This window comes from Salmo salar, chromosome ssa02 (genome assembly GCF_905237065.1).
Source record: "Salmo salar chromosome ssa02, Ssal_v3.1, whole genome shotgun sequence".
In the NCBI taxonomy this organism is placed as follows: domain Eukaryota; kingdom Metazoa; phylum Chordata; class Actinopteri; order Salmoniformes; family Salmonidae; genus Salmo; species Salmo salar.
In genome coordinates, this window is record NC_059443.1 from 53,112,924 (window position 1) to 53,131,764 (window position 18,841).

At 43.9% G+C, this 18,841-nt stretch overlaps 1 protein-coding gene across 1 annotated transcript; it reads right to left on the minus strand.

The window, feature by feature from the left end:
* Positions 1 to 844: 844 nt before the first annotated feature.
* LOC106585493 (protein FAM161A) lies at positions 845 to 11,609 on the minus strand. The gene is made up of 7 exons (XM_014171765.2): positions 11,340 to 11,609; positions 9,556 to 9,824; positions 8,147 to 9,379; positions 7,663 to 7,830; positions 7,098 to 7,197; positions 6,729 to 6,886; positions 845 to 1,859 (listed from the first exon to the last, which is right to left on the minus strand). Exons 1-7 carry the CDS (start codon positions 11,496 to 11,498, stop codon positions 1,409 to 1,411), a joined length of 2,538 nt encoding a protein of 845 aa, XP_014027240.2. The 5' UTR covers positions 11,499 to 11,609; the 3' UTR covers positions 845 to 1,408.
* Positions 11,610 to 18,841: the final 7,232 nt, after the last annotated feature.

The window sequence follows — 18,841 nt, forward strand, 5'->3', positions numbered from 1 at the left end:
AATTCCATTATTTTACTTTCAGGTTTGTGTGTATCAAATCAAATTGTATTTGTTACATGCGCCAAATACAACAGGTTTACTTACAAGCCCTTAACCAACAATGCAGTTTTAAGAAAACTAAGTGTTATGTAAAAAATACATACAAAAAAAATTAAAAAAAATATTTAAAGAGCAGCAGTAAAATAACAATAGCGAGGCTATATACAGGGGGTACCGGTACAGAGTCAATGTTAGGTTAGTTGAGATAATTGAGGTAATATGTACATGTAGGTAGAGTTAAAGTGACTATGCATAGATAATAAACAGAGAGTAGCAGCAGTGTAAAAGAGGGGGTGGGGGGGACAATGCAAATAGTCTGGGTAGCCATTTGATTAGCTGTTGAGCAGTCTTATGGCTTGGGGGTAGAAGCTGTTAAGAAGCCTTTTGGACCTAGACTTGGCGCTCCAGGGGGGGGGAATGGCCTTTGTCGTGCCCTCTTGACTGTCTTGGTGTGTCTGGAGTACCATGAGTTTGTTGGTGATGTGGACACCAAAGTACTTGAAGCACTCAACCTGCTCCACTACAGCCCCGTTGATGAGAATGGGGGCATGCTCGGTCCTCTTTTTACTGTAGTCCACAGTTGATCACGTTGAGGGAGAGGTTGTCATCCTGGCACCACACGGCTAGGACTCTGACCTCCTCCCTATCGGCTGTCTCATCATCTCATAGTTTTTTATTTTATTTACATCGTTGTGTGTATTGTTGTGAACTGTTAGATATTAATGCACTGTTGGAGCTAGAAACACAAGCATTTCGCTACACCTGCAATAACATCTGCTAAACATGTGTATGTGACCAATAAAACGTGCTTCGATGATGATTTATTGCCAAATTGTCTTATGACAAGTACAGAAATATAAATATCCCATAATGTACATGAAATACATAACACCTTTATGTTCCCAAATGTTATGTATATATGCAATGAAAGTATGATCCTGAAATATATTGCAAATGTTAGGCTACACATATTAAGTCACAAATATTAAGTCACAAAACATTGACAAATAATTGTCTAAAGAAAATGTATCACAAACATCCAAAAATAAGTGGTCATAGTGTTGTATTTCCTGCATAGTAGGATATCACAAGACAAAGAGTACCCTAAACTGTTCAATGTGAAAATTTGTATAACCATAACCTACTACAATTGACTCTGGTCTACGTATCGCACTAAATTGTATTTGCCATTTTCTTTTAATAAACAGGAAATTAACATACATACATATACACACACACATACAGATATCCTACCATACATTTAGCCTATTGTATAATAGAAGCATCTCTACCACTGTGTGTCAGTGTCGTAGACGTTTGCGCACAATGTAGTCCACCTACGTGTGAGAAAATGCACTCCTTTGACTTTTCAGTCATCCTCATCATTTTTCTTGTCTGCAATTGCTGTGTGTCCCCTATCACTCTCTGACTTCTGACTGTTTCGACTGTGCTGGCCGCTTCTATAGCTTGGGCTGCTCTCTGTACTCTTGGGCCTTTTGATGATGTGACTCCCTTCATTCTTTTCATCGTCCAGGGGCAAGTAATGCTCACTGGCATCTGAGTAATGGTCATCATCATCTGAGTAATGGTCATCTGAGTAATCGCAATCATCTGAATAACGCCCAATGTCCTCCCTCTCCCGACCTGCTTCGTCATGGCCTTCATCCTCATCTTCCTGTTTTTTGGATTTTAATTCATCTTTCTCAGCCTCCTGCTCTCCTTCCTGTTCTTGGTCAGCAAAGCTGTCTTCATAATTGTCTGGGTAGTCATCCTGGAAGACCGTGTTGTAAATAGCTGGTGTATCTGTCTCATCCTTTTCACTGAGAAAACAAAATAAAAAAATATAAACTCTTATACCATGGCATTGTTAAATACTCATTTCTGAATGGCTTGAAGTGCATTCTAGAGCGTGCATTATTTCAAAACACTAGGATTCAATATATTTAGTTAATTCTTACATGTTATGTTTGAGTTGCCTATGAAAGCAACATAAGTCGAACTGAAAACATTATTGCCATTGTTGAACTCGATTCTTATAATAGCAAGCTAAGTGTGTGTTCATAAATTCAATCTGGAGTGCCAGAGTGCGCTCTGGGCGTTTGTAACTTCGGAGCGTTGTCAGATTGTCCGTTAGTAAATTCAGAGTGCACAGTGGACGCTCTGGCCAAGGAGAAGCGTTGATCCGAGCGTTCTGACCTCACAACCGCACACTAGGGGTTCTGAGGGGGGGGGGAGCAGTGCCCCTGTGACAACAATTTTGGACCCCCTTTGTGGCCCCCCTAAATGTGGACTATGAAATAATTTTTACATAACTCATTTTTGCTATCGTTCTTTTTTTACATCCATTATTAGACAGTGGCAACGATGATGATTATGAACATGGTCTTTTGCCTGCTAATGCCTGCAATGCAGTGAATAAAACAATATGACAACAATAACGTCTAATGTAACTGGCCCCAGCTTGGCCCCCCCAGTTGAAATGGTCTAGAACCGCCACTGCAACCGCAGTCAAGCACCCAATCTAACTGCTAGCTACAAATGAGAAAACAACTCACTCAGACCATTTTACTTGCCCTAGCAGAGCTGGTTAGGCTGTTTTCATGTTATCCAGATCATTGGTGACTGTAACTGTACTGCTGGCAACAACTTAATTACGCCTTTTTGCCGATGTTTACTGACACCAGCCATACTCAACCGGTAGAGTGTTCGTACATTCATCAGTTATTCTGCGCCAAAACTGATGGTTTGGATAGCTAAACTAGCAAGTATGTTTGTTTCGTTACCAAGGCAACTACTGTAGCTATCTAGTACATTTGCTAGCTATTTCAGTGGATTTTGAACACATTTCTACCTGCAAATGAACACATTTCTAGCGGCAAATGTGAACATTATAGCCATGTATAAAAGGGATAATAAACTCTGGGCTCTATGCATTCTCTGCAAAATAATATACAACATCCATGTCCTTCATTATTTTCTACAGAGCGCATAGCCCTCATTGATTATCCCTTACACATCGCTCAACTACTTTGAAATAATATTTCTATTGATTATGAGTAACTTTACGACTGTGTTAAATATATTATGTATTACAGTGGGGGGAAAAAGTATTTGATCCCCTGCTGATTTTGTACGTTTGCCCACTGACAAAGAAAGGATCAGTCTATAATTTTAATGGTAGGTTTATTTGAACAGTGAGAGACAGAATAACAAAAAAAAAAAAAAACATGTCAAAAATGTTATAAATTGATTTGCATTTTAATGAGGGAAAAAAGTATTGACCCCCTCTCAATCAGAAAGATTTCTGGCTCCCAGGTGTCTTTTATACAGGTAACGAGCTGAGATTAGGAGCACACTCTTAAAGGGAGTGCTCCTAACTGCAGCTTGTTACCTGTATAAAAGACACCTGTCCACAGAAGCAATCAATCAATTAGATTCCAAACTCTCCACCATGGCCATGACCAAAGAGCTCTCCAAGGATGTCAGAGACAAGATTGTAGACCTACACAAGGCTGGAATGGGCTACAAGACCATCGCCAAGCAGCTTGGTGAGAAGGTGACAACAGTTGGTGCGATTATTCGCAAATGGAAGAAACACAAAAGAACTGTCAATATCCCTCGGCCTGGGGCTCCATGCAAGATCTCACCTCGTGGAGTTCCAATGATCATAAGAACTAGAGGTCGACTGATTATGATTTGTCAACGCCGATACCGATTATTGGAGGACCAAAAAAATCCGATGCCGATTAAGACAATTTTTTACATTTATTTATTTGCAATAATGACAATTACAACAATACTGAATGAACACTTATTTTAACTTAATATAATACATCAATAAAATCAATTTAGCCTCAAATAAATAAGGAAACAGGTTTAATTTGGTTTAAATAATGCAAAAACAAAGTGTTGGAGAAGAAAGTAAAAGTGCAATATGTGCCATGTAAAAAAGCTAACGTTTAATTTCCTTGCTCAGAACATGAGAACATATGAAGGCTGGTGGTTCCTTTTAACATGAGTCTTCAATATTCCCAGGTAAGAAGTTTTAGGTTGTAGTTATTATAGGAATTATAAGACTATTTCTCTCTATACGATTTGTATTTCATATACCTTTGACTATTGGATGTTCTTATAGGCACTTTAGTATTGCCAGTGTAACAGTATAGCTTCCGTCCCTCTCCTCGCTCCTACCTGGGATTGAACCAGGAACACATCGACAACAGCCACCCTCGAAGCAGCGTTACCCATGCAGAGCAAGGGGAACAACCACTCCAAGTCTCAGAGCGAGTGACGTTTGAAACGCTATTAGCGCGCACCCGCTAACTAGCTGGCCATTTCACATCAGTTACACCATCCTAATCTTGGGAGTTGATAGGCTTGAAGTCATAAACAGCGCAATGCATTGCGAAGGGCTGCTGGCAAAACGCACGGAAGTGCTGTTTTGAATGAATGCTTACGAGCCTGCTGGTTCCTACCACCGCTCAGTCAGACTGCTCTATCAAATCATAGACTTAATTATAACATAATAACACACAGAAATACGAGCCTTAGGTCATTAATATGGTCGAATCCGGAAACTATCATCTCGAAAACAAAACGTTTTTTCTTTCAGTGAAATACAGAACCATTCTGTATTATCTAACGGGTGGCATCCCTAAGTCTAAATATTCCTGTTACATTTCCCAACCTTCAATGTTATGTCATAATTACGTAAAATTCTGGCAAATTAGTTCGCAACGAGCCAGGCGGCCCAAACTGTTGCATATACCCTGACTCTGCGTGCAATGAACGCTAGAGATGTGACACAATTTCATGTTAGCAGGCAATATTAACTAAATATGCAGGTTTAAAAATATATACTTGTTTATTGATTTTAAAGAAAGGCATTGATGTTTATGGTTTGGTACATTGGTGCAACGACAGTGCTTTTTTCGCGAATGCGCTTGTTAAATCATCACCTGTTTGGTGAAGTAGGGTGTGATTCGATGACAAATTGACAGGCACCGCATCTTTTATAAGCAACATAAGACACGTTAGATGAACTAGTAATATCATCAACCATGTGTAGTTAACTAGTGATTATGTTAAGATTGATAGTTTTATATAAGATAAGTTTAATGCTAGCTAGCAACTTACCTTGGCTTCTTGCTGCCCTCACGTAACAGGTAGTCAGCCTGCCATGCAAGCTCCTCGTGGAGTGCAATGTAAGGCAGGTGGTTAGAGCGTTGGACTAGTAACCGGAAGGTTGCAAAAACGAATCCCTGAATCCCCCCTGAACAAGGCAGTTAACCCCTGTTCCTAGGCCGTCATTGAAAATAAGAATGTGTTCTTAATCTGACTTGCCTAGTTAAATAAAAGGTGTAAAAAAATAAAAATAATAATAACATATATTTTTTTTAAATCGGCAAATCGGTGGCCAAAAATACCGATTACCGATTGTTATGAAAACTTGAAATCGGCCCTAATTAATCGGCCATTCCGATTAATCGGTCGACCTCTAATAAGAACGGTGAGGAATCAGCCCAGAACTACACGGGAGGATCTTGTCAATGATCTCAAAGCAGCTGGGACCATAGTCACCAAGAAAACATTTGGTAACACACTACGCCGTGAAGGACTGAAATCCTGCAGCGCCCGCAAGGTCCCCCTGCCCGTCTGAAGTTTGCCAATGAACATCTGAATGATTCAGAGGACAACTGGGTGAAAGTGTTGTGGTCAGATGAGACCAAAATGGAGCTCTTTGGCATCAACTCAACTCGCCGTGTTTGGAGGCGGAGGAATGCTGCCTATGACCCCAAGAACACCATCTCCACTGTCAAACATGGAGGTGGAAACATTATGCTTTGGGGGTGTTTTTCTGCTAAGGGGACAGGACAACTTCACTGCATCAAAGGAACGATGGACGGGGCCATGTACCGTCAAATCTTGGGTGAGAACCTCCTCTCAGCCTGGGCATTGAAAATGGGTCGTGGATGGGTATTCCAGCATGACAATGACCCAAAACACACGGCCAAGGCAACAAAGGAGTGGCTCAAGAAGAAGCACATTAAGGTCCTGGAGTGGCCTAGCCGGTCTCCAGACCTTAATCCCATAGAAAATCTGTGGAGGGAGCTGAAGGTTCGAGTTGCCAAACGTCAGCCTCAAAACCTTAATGACTTGGAGAAGATCTGCAAAGAGGAGTGGGACAAAATCCCTCCTGAGATGTGTGCAAACCTGGTGGCCAACTACAAGAAACGTCTGACCTCTGTGATTGCCAACACGGGTTTTGCCACCAAGTACTAAGTCATGTTTTGCAGAGGGGTCAAATACTTATTTCCCTCATTAAAATGCAAATCATTTTATAACATTTTTGACATGCGTTTTTCAGGATTTTTTTTGTTGTTGTTCTGTCTCGTACTGTTCAAATAAACCTACTATTAAAATTATAGACCGATAATTTCTTTAAGTGAGCAAACGTACAAAATCAGCAGGGGATCAAATACTTTTTTCCCCCCACTGTATATGTCTATTCACTATCACCATCTGAGACTGTAATACTGTATACAAGAGCTAAGACCACAGCACAGGTGATGAAGTCGGCCTAAAACGCTTTTTTGGCAATGTGATACTGTATTGTCTTTGTAGAGGTTTTGACTAATGCAGTATGTTTACAAAATGTATAATTCAATGTCATTGAGCCAGAAGTCTACCTTTGTTTGGAGTCACTGGAGAAGGAGGTCCTGCATGCAGAGTCTTGGCCACCTGGCCACTGGGACTTGAGCACCTTGCCACTGACAAAGTCCTCACTCACTCCACAGCCTCGCAGGGTGTCTGTGTAGTGCTTCTCTGCAGCGTGTTTGGCATTCATCTGTCAACAGACAGAAGTGAAAAATAGCATACACCATGACCAGTGATGGGAAAACAGTCAGTCATACATTTATTATTCATGCAATATATATTTATTGTGTGAATGAGTGGTGTGAGGAGATGAGGAAAGGAAGCCACTTATAACTACTGAAATGCAACCCATGTCATTCCACGTGTGTGTGTGTGTGGGGGGGGGGGCGTTTCAGGCTCACCTGTGCGACCTGCTCCAACAGCAGAGGCCTCCCCTTCACTCTCTCCTGGATCTCCCTCATCTCCTCCTTGTACTCCTTCCTGCGCTGAACGTCCTGCTTTCTGTTTGAAACACATAGACAACCTCTCACCCCTGTGATCCCACAACCCTCAGCCCTGAAATAACCCTCAACCCAGACCTATTCAACAAAAACATCACTTTTACAACCGCATATGATATGGAAATCATTCCTAAACAATTACTTGAAACTGAAATTGGGATAAGGAACAAAAGGGTATCCACACATTAGTATGTTTTTAATGTCTTATAAAAACAATGAAGAGATCCATCCATATTCTCCAAAATAATATACTACAAAAAGCGTCACAATTGAGACTATTGAGGCACTGTTCGGTTCAGTCTTTTTAATAGTGTTAAATTAACACTTTAGGTTTGCAATTCCACTCACAACTTCCATATGAAAATGTGCGGCGGGCTGTGGAGTGGGTGTTCGTACTGGTCTCAGGCAGGGTGAGTTTCTGGGTTGCTACAAGTATAATTGTAATGTTATGGGTTTCTATGGGTACCTGAACTGCTTGAGCTTGGACTGGTTGGTCTGAGAGAGGGGCACATGGGTGTCGTTGGCCTGGGCGCGCTTCGAAACCACCTTCGCAAGCTTCTTCTCTCTCTGCTTCTGTCTCTCACTCCATCTCGCTTCCTCTTCCTCCGCCTTCTTTCTCTGCTCAAGTACCTTTCTACTCAAGGAGACAAGGCAGTCATCGATGACAGGAAGGCATGGGTGGAGGAAGGACTTTGTCAAAAGGGTAAATGAAGGCCAATGACACTAGAAGTATGACTAGGAGGGTAATAATGTCAGAGGTTGGGCATTTGGTTGTTTTGGAGCTGGGAGTGTATAGGAAGTCCACAGGGGATAGGAAGTCCACAGGATTCAACAGACAAGATTTTCAACTTTCAGGGCGTAACTATTCCTAAAAAGAGCAACTAAATTCTGAAGCGCTCACTAGCTCGTCTAAAAAGGAGATGCCCCTTGCTATTCTATGTGGGTAGTACCTCACGGCCTCTTGCCGTTTTTTGCTGGCATCAGTGACTTTGGCAGGCAGCTGTTCCAGACTGCCTGAGAGGGAGGAGCAGAGGCTAGAGTTGTGTGAACGGACGTGCCCAGTTATGCTGATGTAAGGCCAGCGCTTGGCCCGCGGACTCAACTGCTCCTTCTCGATGTCGGCCAGGATGCGTTCGCGGTGAGAGGGGATCTGTGACGTCCGGAGCTGGAACGGCTCGCATGTCGTCAAAGGTTTCAAGTCGCGGCGGCTCTCCAGCTGCTTCTTGAACCTCCTGTAGCTGGCGTCGAAGTCGGGCACCTCCGTATTTATCTTTGGTCTATAAGAGGCACTGTTGTCATCCTCAGATCCAGCGGTGTCCCCCCTGGCTTCATCCTTGGCCCACTTCCTTTCGCTAAGGTGGCGTGCTAGCATGCTGGGTGGCATGGAGGCACTGTGGAGCAGCTCCTGGGCCCTCATCTGCATCTTGATGGCGCGGTACAGCTGCTCTTCCTTCAGTTGCTCGCCCGACGCCGCCTCGTACACCGCCTTGGGCACGGGCTTGGCCCTGAATGGTCGGACTCTCTCCTGGCTGTCTGGCTGGAGGTTGCGGAGCTGCTCCTCTCTCTGCTCCCTCTTGAGACGTTCGCGCTCCAGGAAACTGAAGGGCTGCTGGGTGGAGCACAGACGCTGCTGCTCCCGCATGGCCCGCCGTGCCTCGTCGCGTTCTTGGAGCTCCTCATACAGGGGCAGGCGCACGTGGGCGGGTACAGAGCTGGCACGGAACTTGCGCTGGCATTCTGTCAGCTCCTCCAGCTGCTTCCGTAGGGCCGTGTTCTCCAGCTCGATCTCTGACCGTGTCTTGACACCTTTCTGGTGCTTCTGGTTCTCCCGCAACGTCATGCGAAATGGCTTGGGGACGGTCACTCTGGGTTTCCAAGGCTCGTGTTCGACATCTTTTCGCCCTTGCTTCCGGTCCTTAACCTTGACGCCGTTCTTGTGGACCCCAATGAGGCTCTGGTGGGAGGATGTGGACGGGTGGCACTTGCGAGGCGACAGCTTAAAGTCCTGCCACATGTTCTTGATGTGCTCTTTGGGGGAGGACTGCAGACCCTTCTCCACATTGCTGTCGACAGTACCTTCCTCGTCAGATGTGTCCGACAGCCCAGAGCCCCTCCTCAGCTCCAGAGCAGAGTGGGCCTTCCTCAGACGCCTCACGGGCATGGGGCTGATCTTCAAGTACGATCTGGTGAGCGAACAAAATGTTTACACCATTCTAATATTAATTGACACGTTAGAAATGGTAGACGCTGAGTACAGTACACTCCAGGAGCAGAAATAATGTACCCTATCAACTTCAGCTTATTATCTTGGTGGTTAATCAAGAAAAACAACAAATTCCAAACAAGAGCAACAACACACCTGTGAGCCTGTGCCCCCTGCACATTTTCTGAGGGTGGTGTGCCTTTGAGCTCCAGCTTCTTGCGGTACATGCCCTCTAGCTCAGCCATGGTGCGGAGGTGGGCCCTCTTCAGCTCCTCCAGCTTACGATAGTACTCTTCGTTGGAGAAGTAGAACTCACGCAAGTCGATGTGATCCCCTGTCACTCGGAAGTCTTTGATAATCAGGGGGCTGCCCTTCCCGGGGACATCCCCATCACCGTACTCAGACCCCGAGTCGTCATACTGCAGCTGAGAAGTCAAAGAAATTCATGAGGAAAATTAAGCAAAAAACATTTACCTTGTGCACGGATTGTGGAGCATGTGTCTGGAATACATTCCATACAAATAATAAAAGTAGCCTACAAAGGACATTATTGGTCAAATGTAATATCGACTTTGTCTCAGACCTAACACCCGTGCCAATATATCCTCCAAACACCGGCTTCTCTGGCATTATCCCTTAAGTAAGCCATTGGAAGCAACGGGTATCTTGGATAGGATTATAGTTGCATGGAAGAAAGAGCCTTTCACCTGTATTTCTATGACTTTCAGATATTTCTTGAATGGGTGGCCCCATTTGTGTTAATATGCCAAATGTATGGAAGTGTATCATCATGTAAGAGTACTACTGATGACTGGACATATTGTGGATGGTTAAGGCATAGGCCTAATACAAAGTGTGTAGAGTAGAACATAATATGAGATGGCTACTTGAGGCCTAAGCTCATTATCCCCAGCTCTGTGGGTTTGGATGACCTATCCAATATGGTCACGCACAGAATGTGGGTGATAATGGAAGGAGTGTGTTCAACTTTCACACTAGCTGCTCTGCCCCCAACCATCTCCATCTTTTTTCTTGGGGTGATGAATGGATGAGATCAAATCATACATTTACAACTATTAAGAAAATATGTCTAAAGCTTGGACAAGCAATTCTAACTAGTATCCTACTGATTACAGTACAAGCCAGATAAAAATGAATGTACTTTCTAATTTATTTATTTTTTGAGATGCCCAGATGTTGGTAAGATCCGTGTCCAGTGAGGAAAAATAAATGGGATTTGAAATAATGTTGTCCAAAGGAAATGAAGCATTTAGGATTACTGGCACTGTGACGTCAGCGTAATCTAGTAAATGAGGGAAGCCAAAAATAGGCCAGTAACAAGTTATACAGGTTAAATCCTCTCCCACACAGGCAGGTTGACCTGAAAACAGTCAAATCTCTGTAGTAACATTTGAGAACAACATGGATTTATGAGAATTCACCGACATAAGTACATTCTTGACCTGAATTGTCCCAATCTTTAACATGAGTGACATTAAACATATGAATGAATGGATTCGCCACTTAATTTACATCACTATCCAGTATCATAGGATATACATTAGGCCTACTTACATCAACTTAGATGTTTGGTAGCAATGTATGATCAATATGTTCTATGACAAAGCCATCTAGCAGATCAATGAGGGAGGACAAAGAATTAGCCTATTATGGAATTTTGAATCATGAATGTAAAAAGAAAAAACATGTAAGGTTCCTATGTGCAACTGATTCCATTCCTCTCCAGATCAACATAAAGATTGAAGGTAATTTATAACGTTGATGGATTGGTTAGTGGAATGAATGGCATCTTGCCAAGTGTTGGATGGTGCTCCAGTCCTCTTTCAAATCTTATGCTGCATTTCAACCAATCATTTCAGAATATTTCTTGATTGCTTAGCTCAGCTTTCAAATACAAAACTCATCTGCCGATATCTTACCTCTTTTTCGTATTCTCGATTGTCAATATGACCAGCTGCTGACGAACATGGAAGGGCTCGCTGCCTTTCATACAACGCCAACGGAGCCTTGGTATGTGGGTCTACCGGCGTTTTCAAACAGGAGGTAACCAGGACGTTGGCGCGATGGGCATTCGCCATTGTTTCTCCTGTTCTTGCTTTCTTTGTCAAAGTTTAACGTAGTAGAGACGCTACAACTACTTGGCAAACGCTATCAAAAGAACAGCAGGTGCTCTCCAGAGCAACAGCGACGCGTCGTGTGGTTGTGAAGGAAATTACTAGCCGTTTCAGGAAGTAATTTTTTTTTTTAAACTGTTAAGGTGCACATTTATTAGCATTTAGAGCCTAACAGCTTTCTTGTTGGCAGAGTATTAAATGTTCTTAAAATATAGTTTAATTTCTTTTTGCGAGGTATGAAAATGTGGTGTTTTGTTTCTAAAATTACATTTGTGAATATGAAATTTGACCAAACGAATAATGAAATTAATTACATAAAATTGTTTCAACTTATTTCTATCGTAGGTAAAGAATCCAAGCAGTACATCTCTCCAAAATAGTATAAAATCTTCATAAATGTAATTTTCAATTATAATCAGTTCCATCTCTCCTCCCCTGAGAGGCTCGCTGAGGACCTCTGAGAAAGGGAAGTTATCTTAATGATCCCCTTTTCCTCCTCAGCTCTTCTGGTCTTAGCAAGATTACTACCATATTTTCTAAGGTATTTGGCCACTTCAAATTTAAAGAGCTCCCAGTTCTTGCGATAAGATTTTTCTAAACAAGCTCCTTCCCAAAAATGTGAGAGCAGACGTTTTTTGTTTTTTTTACCTCAAACTCAACTATAATAAGGAGCTATTTTGCTTCCAGTGGAATGCTCTACCAAGGTTAGTATCAGGGGTAAATATTTTGATATCAATGTAAATGGCCCTATGGTGTGTGAGGGGAGTAGTACAAATATTTGTAGTAACACACTCACTATCAATACATTTCGATATAAGGAAAAAATCTATTCTGAACTATCTGGAACCTGTTTTATTACTCCAAGTGAATGATCTGTTGGAAACCTCTCTCTCCATATATCTGTGAGATCAAACTTTTCCATAAAAAGTTTAAACCCAAATTCTAATTGGTTGGCCTACCTGGTGGCCATCTATCTGTTAAATGATCTATAGTGATATTAAAGTTCCCTCCTATCAATAATAACGAATTGGGAAATTTGGGTAACCAATGAAGCACTGTATATGTTTCTCTACAGATTCAAGCAACTCATCATTTCCAAAAAAGCAAACACAAATATCGTTGCCCCATTGTCACTTCCAAAAGTTGGCATCAGCAGAAATTGAGTGCGACTCCTGAAAAAAATAAAAATCTGATCAAAGTTGTTTAGCAAATAAAGATAAGGCCTTGGACTTCACATTATTATCAGAAAAATATTTGGAGACCTCCATAAGTCTGGTTCATCCTTGGGAGGAATTTCCAAATGCACCTGTACAAACAATAGTACGCAAGTATAAACACCATGGGACCACGCAGCCGTCATACCGCTCAGGAAGGAGACGTGTTCTGTCTCCTAGAGATAAATGTACTTTGGTGTGAAAAGTGCAAATCAATCCCAGAACAGCAGCAAAGGACCTTGTGAAGATGCTGGAGGAAACAGGTACAAAATTATCTATATCCACAGTAAACGAGTCCTATATCGACATAACCTGAAAGGCCGCTCAGCAAGGAAGAAGCCACTGCTCCAAAACCACCATAAAAAAGCCAGACTACGGTTTGCAACTGCACATGGGGACAAAGATCGTACTTTTTGGAGAAATGTCCTCTGGTCTAATGAAACAAAAATAGAACTGTTTGGCCATAATGACCATCATTATGTTTGGAGGAAAAAGAGGGAGGCTTGCAAGCCAAAGAACACCATCCCAACCGTGAAGCACGGGGGTGGCAGCATCATGTTGTGGTGGTGCTTTCCTGCAGGAGGGACTGGTCGCAAATTAGTCTTTCAAATTGACAATGACCCCAAGCATACTTCCAAAGTTGTGGCAAAATGGCTTAAGGACGACAAAGTCAAGGTATTGGAGTGGCCATCACAAAGCCCTGACCTCAATCCCATAGAATATTTGTGGGCAGAACTGAAAAAGCGTGTGCGAGCAATGAGTCCTACAAACCTGACTCTGTTACACCAGCTCTGTCAGGAGGAATGGGCCAAAATTCACCCAATTTATTGTGGGAAGATTGTGGAAGGCTACCTGAAACGTTTGACCCAAGTTAAACAATTTAAAGGCAATGCTACCAAATACGAATTGAGTGTATGTAAACTTCTGACCCACTGGGAATGTGATGAAAGAAATAAAATCTGAAATCATTCTCTACTATTATTCTGACATTTCACATTCTTAAAATAAAGTGGTGATCCTAACTGACCTAAGACAGGGAATTTACTAGGATTAAATGTCAGGAATTGTGAAAAACTGAGTTTAAATGTATTTGGCTAAGGTGTATGTAAAGTTTCGACTTCAACTGTACATAGGGCAGCAGCCTCTAAGGTGCAGGGTTGAGTAACCGGGTGGTAGCCGGCTCGTGAAGCTGACTAAGTTCAGGTCAGGGTACTGGGTGGAGGTCGGCTAGTGATGCCTATTTAAGTCTGATGGCCTTGAGATAGAAGCTGTTTTTCAGTCTCTCGGTCCCAGCTTTGATGCACCTGTACTGACCTTGCCTTCTGGATGATAGTGGATTGTACATGTCGTGGCTCGAGTGGTTGATGTCCTTGATCTTTTTTGCCTTCCTGTGACATCAGGTGCCATAGGTGTCCTGGAGGGCAGGCAGTGTAGGCCCTCGCAGATGCATTTGGCAGACCACACAACCCTCTGGAGAGGCCTGATGTTGCAGGCGGTGCAGTTGCTGTACCAGGCTGTGATACAGCCCTACAAGATGCTCTCAATGGTGCATCTGTAAAAGTTTGTAAGGGTCTTAGGTTGAAGAGGCACTGTTGTGCCTTCTTCACCACATTGTCTGTGTGGGTGGACCATTTCAGATTGTCAGTGACGTGTACACCGAAGAACTTGAAGCTTTTCACTTTCGCCACTGCGGTCTCGTCGATGTAGATGGGGGCGTGCTTCCTCTGCTGTCTCCTGAAGTCCACGATCAGCTCTTTCGTTTTGTTGACGTTGAGGGAGAGGTTATTTTCCTGGCACAGCTGTATAATATCAGTTTTTTTCATGTATTTTTGCTATTCTATTGTTTTGTCTCTTGCAATTCAAGAGTCAATGTAATTCACACTGTGCCTTAAAATGTTCTACTTGTCTACTCATAAATTCAAACTAAAACCTTGTGAAAGTTTTTACCTATCATGCTGTACAAAGAAAATAAATGACCACCAACTCTGATTGTGTGGCAATAAAGAGTCGTGCTGCGAACAGTGTAACAGACCATCTAACACTACACACAGATGAGATGGGAGCCCATGACCAGTCCATCACATCATTCCTTTTGATCATTCCCGTGAGCAGTGGCAGTCTTTCTGAATTCATAAAGTAGGATCTGGGTCGGTCAACGTCGTGGGGCGTTATGCCCACAAAAGCCTAAGACTTGGTTGGAGGCAGTACAGTGTCGTATTCAATAGGCACCAAACAGAATGAAAATGGACTGAAACTGTAAGAGACTACCTGAACTTGTCCTATAAGAAATGCTTGTTTTAGTTTGTCTATTGCAAAAGGGAATTCTGCTACGGTCTGCACCAATAAATACAACCTAGTACTTACATAGGTTACAACAGACCTACCTAAACCTCTTCCTGGAGATCTACCATCCTGCAGGTATTCAGTCCAACCCTAACCTAACATACCTGACTTGCCTAGTTTAAATAAAGGTTACATACCTGATTCAGCTAGTTGAGGGTAATGTTCCAGGCCCTGACCTGGAACATTGCAGATAATGCATTGCATCGACCAATAGCTGCATAGTACGTCATTTGCATGCCACGTCATCGACTGCACAGTTGGGCATTACATTGCTATACCGCTATATCATATGGGTGGTATTCCTGCCTGACTACATTACAGACTCCTGCAAGATCTCGCAAAGCTTGGATAGGTATTTGACATATCAGCTAACCACATCTTATGATATAGCAACGTAATGCCTGACAGTCGAAGACGTGGCGCACAACCATTGGTTGATGCAATGCAACTTCTTCAACGTAATCAGGCAGGAACACCACCAGTACGTGGTTAGCTGATTTGTTCAACACTAGCCTTGCGTGTCCATCCATCCAAATCTTGTCTCCTTGAATCGTGTTCGAAGTCTGGAGAAAATCCAGAATAGGATTCTGTGTTTGAATGGGAGTGTAGGTTTTTGTTCAAACCCTTATTTAGCGCACCTAACTAAGAGGTTGATAAGATGAATCACATTAGTGATTTGGGATTTGTAAAAAATAAATAAGAGGCCAACAATCATCAAATAATCTGAACCAATTATGCTAATCTGTAATGTTAACTATCCGTTGTAATACACCCATAAAGAAGCAATGAAGTCCACCTGGTACGCACCCGTGTCGACATGCAACGCGCCCGCGGGCTAGCAACGCAACCGCAGCCTAGCAATAAACCAACCTGTTTTGACCTGCAACCGGGAACGCGCCCGCGGGCTAGCAATGTCAGTCAAGCTAGCCAGCTGGGCCACGAGTTGCCGGAGCTCGTTCAGAGGTGTCGTTTAAAACTACATTTGAAATGTTTTTATTAATTTAGGAGCTGCAAATGCAAAGCTCACTTATTATTTATGAATTACCATATGGCGGGCAAGGGAGGTCAGGTTGTCGGCCATGCTGGAAATGTTATTGTGTCATTGTCAATACAGTATCTACGCCACGATATGTAACGTTGATTTTAACCTTATGGCCAACTAGTGGGTCAGGCAGCGACCCACTGTCTAATTCATATTGCGTGATTTCTGATGATAGTTCTCGTTTATATCGACTGATTGCAATTGTAAGGGGTGACCTACTACATTTACATTTAAGTCATTTAGCAAACGCTCTTATCCAGAGCGACTTACAAATTGGTGCATTCACCTTATGATATCCAGTGGAACAACCACTTTACAATAGTGCATCTAAATCATTTTAGGGGGGGGGTTAGAAGGATTACTTTATCCTATCCTAGGTATTCCTTAAAGAGGTGGGGTTTCAGGTGTCTCCGGAAGGTGGTGATTGACTCCGCTGTCCTGGTGCTGTGAGGGAGCTTGTTCCACCATAGGGGTGCCAGAGCAGCGAAAAGTTTTGACTGGGCTGAGCAGGAGCTGTGCTTCCTCAGAGGTAGGGGGGCCAGCAGGCCAGAGGTGGATGAACGCAGTGCCCTTGTTTGGGTGTAGGGCCTGATCAGAGCCTGAAGGTACGGAGGTGCCGTTCCCCTCACAGCTCCGTAGGCAAGCACCATGGTCTTGTAGCGGATGCGAGCTTCAACTGGAAGCCAGTGGAGAGAGCGGAGGAGCGGGGTGACGTGAGAGAACTTGGGAAGGTTGAACACCAGACGGGCTGCGGCGTTCTGGATGAGTTGTAGGGGTTTAATGGCACAGGCAGGGAGCCCAGCCAACAGCGAGTTGCAGTAGTCCAGACGGGAGATGACAAGTGCCTGGATTAGGACCTGCGCCGCCTCGTGTGAGGCAGGGTCGTACTCTGCGAATGTTGTAGAGCATGAACCTACAGGATCGGGTCACCGCCTTGATGTCAGTGGAGAACGACAGGGTGTTGTCCAGGGTCACGCCAAGGCTCTTAGCACTCTGGGAGGAGGACACGATGGAGTTGTCAACCGTGATGGCGAGATCATGGAACGGGCAGTCCTTCCCCGGGAGGAAGAGCAGCTCCGTCTTGCCGAGGTTCAGCTTGAGGTGGTGATCCGTCATCCACACTGATATGTCTGCCAGACATGCAGAGATGCCATTCACCACCTGGTTATCAGAAGGGGGAAAGGAGAAGTTTAATTGTGTGTCGTCTGCATAGCAATGATAGGAGAGACCATGTGAGGATATGACAGAGCCAAGTGACTTGGTGTATAGCGAGAATAGGAGAGGGCCTAGAACAGAGCCCTGGGGGACACCAGTGGTGAGAGCACGTGGTGCGGAGACAGATTCTCGCCACGCCACCTGGTAGGAGCGACCTGTCAGGTAGGACGCAATTCAAGCGTGGGCCGCGCCGGAGATGCCCAACTCGGAGAGGGTGGAGAGGAGGATCTGATGGTTCACAGTATCAAAGGCAGCAGATGGGTCTAGAAGGATGAGAGCAGAGGAGAGAGAGTTAGCTTTAGCAGTGCGGAGAGCCTCCATGACACAGAGAAGAGCAGTCTCAGTTGAATGACCAGTCTTGAAACCTGACTGATTTGGATCGAGAAGGTCATTCTGAGAGAGATAGCAGGAGAGCTGGCCAAGGACGGCACGTTCAAGAGTTTTGGAGAGAAAAGAAAGAAGGGATACTGGTCTGTAGTTGTTGACATCGGAGGGATCGAGTGTAGGTTTTTTCAGAAGGGGTGCAACTTTCGCTCTCTTGAAGACGGAAGGGACATAGCCAGCGGTCAGGGATGAGTTGATGAGCGAGGTGAGGTAAGGGAGAAGGTCTCCGGAAATGGTCTGGAGAAGAGAGGAGGGGATAGGGTTAAGCGGGCAGGTTGTTGGGCGGCCGGCCGTCACAAGACGCGAGATTTCATCTGGAGAGAGAGGGGAGAAAGAGGTCAAAGCACAGGGTAGGGCAGTGTGAGCAGGACCAGCGGTGTCGTTTGACTTAGCAAACGAGGATCTACTGGAAGCTACTGGAAGTGCCGGTGCTGATGCTGAACTGGCGAGATAAGCAGCGCTGCTTGCTAAGGCATCGCCATTAGGAGCAGTTCGCTTCTCGCTCCTCTCATCCGGCACCAGGGCTGGCCCTCCCATTAGGCGGTTGCCTTGCCCCCCCCCATAGGCGGTTGCCTTGCCTCCAGCCACCAGCTGGTAGCGGTTGCTGCAGTTCCAGCCCCCACCCCATTCCTGTTTCTCGCGAAGTTCACTCCCAGTATCCTTGGTAGCAATGGTGATATGCGTGTTTTTACAGGATTATCCAATTGTGAAACATTGATAAAAATGAATCTGCCAATTTAACTATAGTATTTCAATGTTTGTGTGTGATGAAGAGGATTAGTGATTAAGGCAGTAGCCTAACCTAGCCTGATAATATTAGCATGCTACATTGAGGGGGAAAAAGTATTTGATCCCCTGCTGATTTTGTACGTTTGCCCACTGATAAAGAAATGATCAGTCTATAATTTTAATGGTAGGTTTATTTGAACAGTGAGAGATAGAATAACAACAAAAAATCCAGAAAAACACATGTCAAACAATGATTTGCATTTTAATGAGGGAAATAAGTATTTGACCCCTCTGCAAAACATGACTTAGTACTTGGTGGCAAAACCCGTGTTGGCAATCACAGAGGTCAGACGTTTCTTGTAGTTGGCCACCAGGTTTGC

What these genes read in the sequence shown, in the direction of transcription:
- LOC106585493 (XM_014171765.2), bottom strand. Translation starts at nt 11,498, where the DNA reads ATGGCGAATGCCCATCGCGCCAACGTCCTGGTTACCTCCTGTTTGAAA. An exon ending in TCCAAGCTCAAGCAGTTCAG is followed by an intron (nt 7,198 to 7,662) that starts GTACCCATAGAA and finishes TGTTTCAAACAG; the next exon opens with AAAGCAGGACGTTCAGCGCA. An exon ending in TGTTGGAGCAGGTCGCACAG is followed by an intron (nt 6,887 to 7,097) that starts GTGAGCCTGAAA and finishes GTCTGTTGACAG; the next exon opens with ATGAATGCCAAACACGCTGC.